This window comes from Tupaia chinensis, unplaced genomic scaffold (genome assembly GCF_000334495.1).
Source record: "Tupaia chinensis unplaced genomic scaffold, TupChi_1.0 Scaffold000161_1, whole genome shotgun sequence".
NCBI classification, from domain to species: Eukaryota; Metazoa; Chordata; class Mammalia; order Scandentia; family Tupaiidae; genus Tupaia; species Tupaia belangeri.
The window spans coordinates 1,839,921-1,850,970 of record NW_006159632.1 but is presented as its reverse complement, the minus strand read 5'-3'; the positions used below and the strand labels follow the sequence as shown (position 1 = coordinate 1,850,970).

General features: G+C 53.7%; 1 protein-coding gene across 1 annotated transcript in view; it reads right to left on the bottom strand.

Moving 5' to 3' along the window:
• Positions 1-11,050, bottom strand: part of LYST (lysosomal trafficking regulator) — a 150,267-nt gene that overhangs the window by 134,110 nt on the left and 5,107 nt on the right. The window contains exons 2-3 of the mRNA XM_027770856.1: positions 6,495-6,584; positions 3,204-3,402 (exon numbers count right to left, since the gene is read on the bottom strand). Coding sequence (XP_027626657.1) covers positions 3,204-3,395 — 192 coding nt within the window. The 5' untranslated portion in view covers positions 3,396-3,402; positions 6,495-6,584. The remainder of the gene's footprint in view (positions 1-3,203; positions 3,403-6,494; positions 6,585-11,050) is intronic.

The following is an 11,050-nucleotide window of genomic DNA, read 5'->3' as shown; positions in this document are numbered from 1 at the left end:
TTTCAAAGGAATGAAATTGAAACAAGCGGATTTGGGGTCTGCCTCATGCTGGAAGCACAAGTGCTGAGGACGCCCGTGCCACCCGTGGCCCGGTGCTGCGGGGAAGAGCACGCACGTCACTCTGCCGCCTCGTCTCTCCCGTGACACTTCATCAGGGAGGCTCTCTCTCTGCCCCTGGACCGGGTCCTTCCTGGGTGTCATATCCTCATATTTATTATTTACCCCTTCTCATCCCAAAGAGCCATGAATGCAATCCTTTCCTTTTGGAAGTCATAAAATCTGTTTCACTTGTGGGCACCTGGCAACCCCAAATTTGCAGCCCGCTATTTCAAGCTAAGTGCTAGCTTTCTCTCCCAGGGTCCTAAGCACACATGACAGTTGCCCTATGCAGGGGAATGGGTGTCCCCTCATGTCACTCCCTCGTGCCATCGGAGAGCAAAGTTCCCAGGGTAGGCAACAAATGCCATCCAGACTTTTCCCCAGCTATTTCTAGATGGTCCAGCCACGGAAGCTGTCGGTACCTTACCTACCTCCTCGTTTAACACTTAACGTCCCCCCTTCTGCAATCCCCCCTTCTGCAGGAAATGACTGTGTCACACCTTCTGGAACTTCCCATAGCAACAGCAACAGTAAAGTCGCCTCTGTGGAGGGAGTAAATGTCCAACTTGAGACACCTAGCTCAGGAAACCTGCAGGCACCCGCGCCGGCCCTTCTCACAGCTGGCTCACTGGTTGGATGGGACTTGGCGTCTCCTACCTCAGCCAGGGAGCAGTAGCATGGGTGGGAAAGGGCAGCTAACGTAGGGAGACGGCTGAGCCCCGGCCTGGGCAGGGGCTGAGGAAGCTGCCACAGAGGTGGGCAGCGAGAGGGTGGGAGCCCTTGACGAGCTCAGCAGCCACACTGCACCCAGAAGGCGACGGGAGCCACGGGGTAGTCTAATAGTGGGCTATTTTAATAGGTATTACGGGCATTGCTTTAGTCAGCTTTCTGACATGCTGAGTGAGTTCAGTCTTCCCGTACAGGCAGGAACGCAAGCATGCACACTGCTGAAGTACCGTTTCCTGCATTTACAGCGAGTGTGAGCGTGCACGAGAGAACTGGGGCAGCGACGGGGAGCACCCCACAGGATCCAGGCACACCGGGCTCTGCCCACCAGGCCTTAGGTCCACGGGATCTCCACGGCCCAGGCTGGGGTCTGAGCCAGCGTCTCCCGAGCAGCACGTCACGCCACCCCATGGAGCCGCCCTAGGTCCGGTTACTTTCAGCCCTTCATTCCTTCTATGGGAATTTCTCCCATTTCGCTCTAGGGCACATGTGCTCACCAGAAAGGGGGTGGGAGAGAATGCGAGAGGTTACTCCCTGGGGACATGGCCAGCCCCAATCCCTTCTCCACTGTCCTCTCAGGAGAGCATATGTACCCTAAGGCGGCTTGGCCAACCGCCCTCGGTCGATCTGCCGACTGACTGCAAACCCACGGGCGAGCCTGGCTGATGCCACGAGGAGCCGTGGGGGCTCTTCCAGCTGAGCCCTATTTGAGCTGCCAACTCAGAGTCTGAGCAAGTGAGTCCTTATTGTTTTATGCCTCCAAGTTCTGGGGCGTGGTCTGTTGTACCACAGTTGACTGACAGGCCCACTGCCCCATCGCGTGGCACTGGTGAAGGAGGTAGCTCGTTGGACTGCCCACGCTCTGCGGCAGCATGTTGCTGGCTGGTACACAGTTCCGCTGTGGTCGCACTCTACGCACCCCAGAGACACAGACATGGCACCCCCTCACCCTCGCACTCCGGCCAGGCCCATGTACACAGAGAAATCTTGGTATGTGTGTGAGTGGGAACTGCAGAGCTAGTGCAGTGAACTAAAGTCCTTTATTACCTTTACTACATTTAGAGTGTTGCACTAGTCCCTACTGAGACTATACCTCTCCCAGGACATTCAATGAGCAAGGGACAGACTTTCAAGAAGAAAGGTTGGTAGAACAACTGAGTAACTATGTGGGAGAAGGGAAAAGAGACCGTAACTCCTACCTTACAAAACACAAGTTCAAAATAGAGCACAAACCTAATGGTAAAAGCACTAATTAAAAAGCTTTCAGAAAGGAAAATGGACATAAAAACAGAAGAACATCTTTGCAACTTGGAGGTTGCAATACAGAGATTTCTTAGGGCACAAGAATGCACTATTTATAAAAGAATAAAACAAAACAAAACAAAACAAAACAAAAAAACAAAAAAACCTGCACTTCCAGTGACACTTACAAAACGAAACAGCAAGCATGGACAAAGGAGATGTTCACCAGCCGACGAAGCCTGGTCTCTGTGGCAGCACGGAGACTAGAGCACATGGAGTCCACACAGCCAACCACGTGGTTCGAGTCCTGTACCCAGTGGCTTGAAAAATAACAGGCACGTGTGCATGCATGCCCAAAATCTCCAGGAGAAGGGACTGTGCTGTGGCCACACCCCGAGGGGTGATCTCTCACTTTCTTCCCCTTTCTCTCTCTCTGGTGACTGACACACCCTCCAGCAAACTTCAATTTAAAACAGAACTGCTACAACCAGATGGTAAACAAACAACCTGACCTTAGAAACAGGTTGACCTTTCGAACTTTGAACACTCACGAAATATATAAAAATAGCCAAAGAGAGGCACCAGCAGGTGGAGCGGTAGTTAAGGCGCTGCACTCCCATGTGGCTACCATGATTGAAATTGCAGACCTGGTAGCTCGCTTTCTCACTTTCCCTTTCTCTCTCTCTGATCAAATTAAAAAATAAATAATAACAAATAAAATAAATAAATAATTCCTTAAAAAAAAAGCCAAAGAGCACATGAAAACATTTCCACTAAAACTGATAACTACCCCTTCACATCCCTTAGGACGGCCATACTGGAAGGCCAGTGCTACCGTAAGGCGGGGGTGGGGGTGGCTGGCAGTCTCATGCGTCACTGGGTGAGCAGGAAAAGCAGCACAGCTCTGGAGAACAGCTTCACAGCTTCTTCTGCAGCAAACGCTGCCTCTAACTCAGCGACCGTATGCCTAGACACTTACCCAGGGGAAACGACAACACAGGCACACAAGAACTCTCACAGGAAGGCACGCGCGTACACCCAGATGGCTAAACAACAGGTGAGACTACGTGACCCAGAAGCCGTGGAACCGTATGCCATCAACGCGCTGACGGAAACGTGAGGAGATGAAACGTCACCTGATCAATGATGGAGTTCAGCTTGGTCAGTAAGAGAAATCCTCGGCCGTGGACAAGGTACTGGCCCAGGGTCGCCATGTGCGTCTCCTCCTCCTCTTCCTCCCGGGCCTCCACCCTCTGAACCACCGCATTGCAAAGCCGGTTGACATCAGTGAGAAATTCACGTGCCAGCGAGTTGCTGTCGGTGCTCATGACCGAGCTAGGGAAAAGCATTACAAAGATTAGAGAAGCCACAGTGCACCTGCGAGGCCGTGCTGTGCTGCTGTGTGTGACATGACATGCAGGTACTGTCACCTGACCCTGCATAGAGCTGACCTCCTGCTCCTTACACAGCTCCTGCCTGGGCAAAAAGAAGTCAGGGCTGAAACGTCTGAGCAGACCAAGAACAGAAAAGTGGCAGCGCCCACGGGAGGCTCCAACGCGTGGGCCCAGCATTCCCCCTTGCTCAGGGCAGAGACCCACCGCTGCTTAGCGTTTTTCCTTTATGTGCTTAAAGCCGCTAAATGGGTCTTTCAGATACATAAATGGTCCTCACTCGGTAAAGACATCACTGGTCCACTCTTCCCAAATACCAGAATTCAGTGAGCAGGGAAGGAAAAAAGGGATGTCCCAGCAGGTGAGCAAAAACTGGAGTGTTCTGGGACCAGCAGTTAGCGTAATGGCTATGTCGCTGGACTCCCATGTAGTTGACCGCAGCTCGAGTCCCGGACCCGGTGGCTTAAAACTCACACTGGGTGCGTGTGCGTGTGTGCCCAAGATCCCAAGAGGAGACTGGAGGAGAAGGGATTGCGACATGGCCATCTCCCTTGGGAGGTGATTTCTCGCTTTCTGTCTCTGTCTTTCTGGTGAGCACACGCGCTCTATAGCAAAATCTTCTAAAAATAAAAGGCTGAAGTGTTCTAGCAGATGAGTTACGCCGCTCCCTTCTTACTGCGCATCTGAATCAAAGAAAGGGCGATGTGACATTTTGGTGTTCAGACAAATATTAAGGTAAGGCAGGCAGAAGAGGGGAGACAGCCTAATACAGAGAAAATGCGTTAAGTATTCAAAGGAAAAATCCTGGACCAAACCCTGTTTCAAAACAGCTCCATCTTAGGACGAAAAGCAATCGCGAGAGCTCTAGTAACCTATACCAGCTACCCAGAGAGACCAAGTTACACCAGACGGCACTGCCTGGTCTTCAGTCATCCGTCCAGGGACGCTCGCCCCACAGCCCGCAGAGGGCCAGAGGGCAGTGGGCCGCAGGACCGAGTGTTGTCAGGGCCAGTCAGGCCCTGGGCCCTGGACACTGAAACCTGACTCAGGGCAGTCCGTGGGAGCGCCGCCGACATGCTGCTCACACCGCGCCGCTGCAGAGGCCGGGTGCACAGGCCTGTGCTCTCGGGGCAGCACGAGGGGCATCCTGGGGTGCTGACAGGTCCCAGAGGTGGGTCTGGCCATCATCGCCAGGGTCTGGGGCTCAGGAAGAGCCAACCAGATAAAAATAAGCAACAGGATGTAAGAAAAGCAGATGGATGGAAACGGAGAGCCCAGAGAAACCCTAATGCACCTCGGGCCCTGCTCGCTTCAGTGCCTGGTAGTTTAATTCTTGGGTTCCCACTAGAACTGTAGTATCATTTCAAGAAAATTCCCTCACAGTATAACAAATAATGTCACAGGTGACATACCTGATCATTAAGAAAAGTATAAAAGGACATCGATCATAATTCCAAAATGCAACAATAACCTCTACTATATGTAATACTGCTTTAAAAAATAATTGTTTATTTTATTATTTTTGTTTTTCTAAAGAATTAATTTCATTTATTTATTTATTTAAATTTGATACAGGGCACTTGCACTCACCAAAGAGAAACAGAGAGAGAGAAAGAGAAAGTGACAAAGCAAGAACCCAAGTCCAGGACTTGAACCGTGGCCAACCATGTGGGAGTCCAGTGCCTTAATCACCATGCTATCTGCTGGTCCCTTATTTCATTATTATTAGCTTGCTACAGTCATCAAAGAGAGAAAAAGAGAGCAGGAAAGTGATAAAGCCAGCCGCCAGGTCTGGGATTCAAACTGCGACTAGCCATTTGGGAGTCCAGCACCCTAATCACCATGCCACCTGCTGGCCCCCAATACTGGTTCTTTATAAGCTTTCATAAAGTAAAATTCTTCAGGGAGTGTCAGGTAACCTAATTCATAGTCCCTATCCATCTAACTGTATTAATGTACTACCGCTATCTGTCACTGGTTGGAGAACACATGACTATTTAGCACGCCACTGAAAGAGAACGTGCTGCATCCCACGGTGCCCGATGCTCCCTTATCCTGCTGCCTCCTGCTTGTCACCCTCTGGGCCAGCAGGGTTCCTCACGCAGGCTCCCGCAGTTCTCCCGTGGTTCTCCCAAAGCCGCTGCCTTGTGTGGATTCTGGTGCTGGTGCTTTCTTGAGCTTCCTAGATGAGGCCAGCAAGTTCCAGAGAACATCTAAAGCTCAAGAGTAAGGCAGTGCAGTGCTGACGCACCTGGAGAGCCTGGTCAGGCGGGCTGAGCGGGCCGGGTCTGCGCGTGTAAAGACACGAGCCTCACACACACGTGTGCCCCTGCACCTCCCCATTGGTGTTTGTCATGCCCACGCAGGTTTGTATGCTTTACATGTTTATGGCTATAAAGTATTCAGTATTGTTTTGATTACTTTAAAAATGTATATAATTAGTAAATTATATATATATCCTTTTTTTCAGAGAGAGCTTTTTTCTACAGTGTGCTTGCACTCACTAGAGTCAGACAGAAAGTGAGAAACCATCCTCCAAAGGGGATGGCCACACTGCACTCCCATCTCCTCCATTACACATTCTGTATTACTTACTTTTAATTTTTATGAGAGCAAGAATGTGTGAGAGTGGGAAGGAGAGGGAGAGGTGGTATTCTCAGTACAGCTGTGTTGTACTGCGGCCGTCCCGGCCTCCTAGCTGGCCAGGACCACAGGTGTGTGCCATCAGGCTGAGCGTTTCAGGCTGGGCTGCAAACGGGCCTGGGCCTTCCATGTGGCCCTAGCCATGGCGCAGCGGTGGCCTCCCACTGTGTACCTTGTCCTTCTCCCCACTATGCTCACGGCTGTACACTCACGCACTACGCCACTGTGCGAGGAGCTGTCCCTCTGCACGCCTCCGCACTCGGGAGACCGTCACTGTTCTCACAGCGGGCTTCATCAACGTCACCTAACCCCGCATCGATAGTTTCAAAGCCCTCGACCGAGGAATCCAGGACAATATTTTGATTTCTAATATTCATTACACTAGATACTCACCAGCTTTTCAATACTTCTGTGACATTTAGAGTCTATGTAATTCGGGTTCATAAACCAGATGAAATGAATATTCTTAGAATAAAGGTTCACCTGCAAAAAAGAAAGAAAAAAAAAAGACAAACATGTTAAAGCAATAGTAAACACAGATAAGTTCTCATTTAAAAATCAGTGGCCAGTCTTCCTATGTGATGTGACACTGTCAACTTTTTTAAAAATCTCAAAAGCACACTTGGGAACCAGCAGTTAGCGTAATGGCTATGTCGTTGGACTTCCACGTAGTTGACCGTGGTTCGCGTCCCGGACCCGGTAGCTTAAAACTCACGCCGGGCGCGTGTGCGTGCGTGCCCAAGATCCTGAGAGGAGAATGGAGGAGAAGGGATTGTGGTGTGAACATCCCCCCTGGGGGGTGATTTCTCGCTTTCTGTCTCTATGTCTCTCTCTGTCTGGCGAGTGCACATGCCCTATAGCAAAAACATCTCCAAAAAGTAAATAAATAAATAAATAAAATAGTTCTTAAATTAAAAAAATATAGATTTATTTTAGGCATTTGCCACAAGGTGTGTGTGGACACCAGAAAGAAAGAAAGTGAGAAATCACCACCCCCCCAGATGGGACAGCCCCTCTACGGTCCCTTGTCCTCCATTCTCCTTTTGGGGTTTTGGGTACACGTGCACACGTACCCAGTGTGATTTTTAAGCTGCTGTATCACAGTAGATCATGTCGGAGTCCAGCACCTTCACCACCACACCACCTGCTGACCCCTTACTTTATTTTTAACAAGGATTGACACTAGAGCACGTTGGTAGATGAGCTGGAGCACGCTTCTCCAACGGAGAAAGGAAGACGGGTGGGACTAGAATGAGCAGAGATCGTTTCAGGAACAAGCAGGCAAAGCAAAGAGGGTCCGAGCTGTCTAGCGGTGTAAGGGTGCTGAGTCCTGAGCATGAATGCAGGAAGGCTAGTGTCTGCAGCGGAGGACCACCGCCTCCTCCTTCTGGGTGCTCCTGTTTTCTCGGTGACACGTGGAGCAGATGAGCGGCTGAGAGTGACAAGTGTGGAGGAGGTGTCACGCTGATGAGGGTAACAGGCTTAGAAACAGACTTCCCAAGCCACTGCCAGTGAGTAGGCAAGGCAAGACGGAGCCTGCTGCTCAGCGTCTGCACTGACGCTATCGCCCGGTCCTCCCGGGAATCCCCGAGAACAGGAAGACACAGCCTGTGGGCACGGCCTAGGTGGCAGGCTCTGCAGTGCGACGTACGGCTGAGCTGGCAGCCACAGGGCCAACCGCAGGGGTGGACCCCGGCCCAGCCGCCCCGAAACACGCCGAGCATGTGGACGCGCACACACCCGATCCTGGCTGGGTGCAGGGCTGTCTTGCTCACACACGCCATGGTGAATGAAGGAAGAGAGCCATGGTCACATACACCACAGCAATCTAGACACGAGGGCACAGCTTTCTGCCCATCTGCACAGTGACGTCCCCGTTGGAAGGGGACGCTGGTTTATCTGGGATGAATTCCTTTCAGGGAGCCACACCACCTTACATGGCCCTCTTTCCTTTCCATAAGTATCTGCAAATCTTTAAAAATGATCTCAGGTCTTTGTGGAGGCAACACCGAGTCCACTGAGACCGACGGGCCCGACATCCTTTCTCACTGAGACCCTCGTTCCTCCAGTCACCTACGCTCTCGGTCACCATGGGCCCTCGAGGACCGCCAGCTCGGTGGGGACAGCAGCAAGCCCTGTCTGGATCTCACCAAGCTCTGAGCTCATGCACAGCAACAGAAGCTCTAGCCCGATCTCCGCCCCGACGCTGGGCTTCGACGTCCACCTCCTAGTCTCCTTCCTCCCGCTCTGTGCATGTGGAGCACTCTCCACGTCAGGGAGGGCAGAGCGAAGCAGGCCGGGGAGTCTCACGCGTTCTCTGTATCCAGAGGGTCCGTGTGTTGATAAGAATCTCTTACCTCTTTGTCGTTTTCTTTCTCTACACATAAAATGTGAAAGGCTAGCTGGAACCTTCCCGGCTCCGTACCATAGCGGGACCGGGCCTCTTCCACGTTTACACGCGTGTGCTGCCACATGCACGTGTGTGACCTTCATACCCTCTGCTCCCGCACACAGATTTCCCAGGCAGGTCACTCGGCCACTTCGCCACGTGCTCTCCTTCAGGCACCGTGTTGCAGTGTCCCTCACACTGTGTCTGCCGCTGCCTCCCAGGCACTGTCCCTCTGGAGACTGCGTCCCTGTCTCCTCCTAGCATCAGGATCTCTGCGCCCCAGTTCTCTCTATTCGGACTTTGCTCTATCCCCCTCTTCAGTCACGTATTCATCCCGCTCTCATTACAAAACACCCAACCTTGCACCAGACATGGAGAAGGTGGCGGAACTGCAGTCTCTGCCCCAGGAAGACCGCATTTTGGTGGTGAAGGCGAACCAACACAGGGCACTGCATACTGCTCGGGATGGTCAGCCCACCCGAGCGGTAAGGGAAGCTCCACGAGGGAGTCTTTCAGCTAAAGGATCAGCAGACATTATACAGGGAGCGGGAGAGGAGGAGGGAGGAAAGGACGAGCAGTCCTGCGATGGCTGCGGAGATCACAAGGTGTTCGGTACTACAGCTGCAAAGCGAGGGCCAGGAAACACAAAGCTGGTCCAGCCCGAAACCTGGGCACCACTGCACACACCTGCCACCCCGGTGACTGCGGAGGCCACGGCAGGACCCTGGGCACCACGGCACACATCCATAACCCGGTGACTGCGGAGGCCGTGGCAGGAGGGGCGAGTCCCGGCTGGCCTGGGTAATATACCGAGGTGGCATGCACCTGTCGTCCCAGCTGTGAGGCTCAGGCCGGAGGTTTGGGGCAACAAGACTCTCCTTTTCAAAAAGAAAGGGGAAGGGGAGTCGAGGGGTGTGCTACGGCGATCAGGCAGGGAGAGAAGGAGGCTGGGCAAGTGCCGAGGGGCAGGGCGCATGCAGGCAGTCAGGAAGCGCGGGCCTCTGTGAGCGTGAAGATGAGGATGAAGGACGCTGGGATCCCAGCGGTCTGAGACAGGCAGCGCCGGATGGCGACCACCACAGCACTGCTAACGCCAAGTGAAGGTTGGGGTCGCTACAGCTGAGTAACCATGAGGCGAGTTTTCAGGGCAGCAGATGATGGGGAGTCCGAACGTGACAGCGCGTGAGGACAGGGACTTGGCCGATTGTCTCCTACTAACCTCCGTCCAGAAGGGCCCTGGCCACGGCAGGCACCAGCCGCCACGCGCTGAGGGATGGGCAGCACGGCCTTCCAGCGGGTTCCCACCTGCTCGGCTAAGCCCCCAGCAGTCGGCTCCCTGCGGACTCTCCTCCCCCCGGAAATGATGGCGACAAAGGCAGAGGAGTGGCTCCTCCGCAGGTGAGACCCTGCAAGGCCGCACAGCCGGCTTGGCCATCTCAGCTCCGTTTGCATTCTGCCACCGACTTCACACCCACTGACGCCCCGTCTGAAAGTCAGGGGACAGCACGTCAGCCCCGAGGACTCACCCCCGACACGGCACCGCACTGTGGGGCTGCCCTGCCACAGAGGTCCAGCCAGAGAGGACAGCGCAGCCCCACAGGGCGGGTGTGGTCGTGACCCCTGTCCTCTGCCTCTCTGCCCACTGAATCCTTGGAGCCGCCCGGACTGCCAGGACCGGGATCCAGAACCCAGCAGGCCATGCGAGCTCCAGCTCCCATACGGTGACCCGCGAGCTAAGGCCCTTAAATGGCACCATATGATGCCCTGTCACTTCTGTCGTGTTCCCAGTCTTCCTCCAGAAAGAGCAAACAGCCGGGACCAGCAGTTGGCATAATGGCTATGTTGCTGGACTCCCACGTAGTCGACCGCGGTTCAAGTCCCGGACCCAGTGGCTTAAACTCCTGCCGGGCATGTGTGCGTGCGTGCCCAAGATCCCGAGAGGAGAATGGAGGAGAAGGGAGTGTGGTGTGGCCATCCCCCTGGGGGGTGATTTCTCGCTTTCTGTCTCTCTGTCTCTCTCTGTCTGTCTGGCGAGCACACATATCCTATAACAACAACAACAACAACAACAAAAAAAACAAAAAACAAAAAAAAAAACCTCTCCAAAAGAAAAATAAAAAGAAAGAGCGAACAGCCTGGGGCTGCCGCCGTGGGAAGTGAAAGCGTGGTCTGGCCAGCCACTGGCCGCGGGCAGCCCCGCACACCTGCACTCCCGGCGGCCTCATCCCCGAGGGCCAGCACAGTCGGGCGGCCAGGCGCTGCGCCTGGCTGCTGGAGCCCACCGAGGCCCTGCTGGCTGGAGAGCGGGCTCCTGGCCCCGCGCCCACTATGCTGAGGCCCAGAGAGCGGGGAGGAGGAGCCGCGCGGGTGGCGAGCACGCTGCATGCTCATTCTCCCTTGCACACTCTCTGGCAAAGTAGACAAACTTTGTTAACCTGCTTGCTCATTGGTGTGCTCACACCTGAATCCGCTCTGCACTGCCGGGCACACCGTCGGTACTGTGCCCACGGTGAGAGTAAAGGCCTCAAAGAGCAGATCGGGCATCGGGTCAGCCAACACA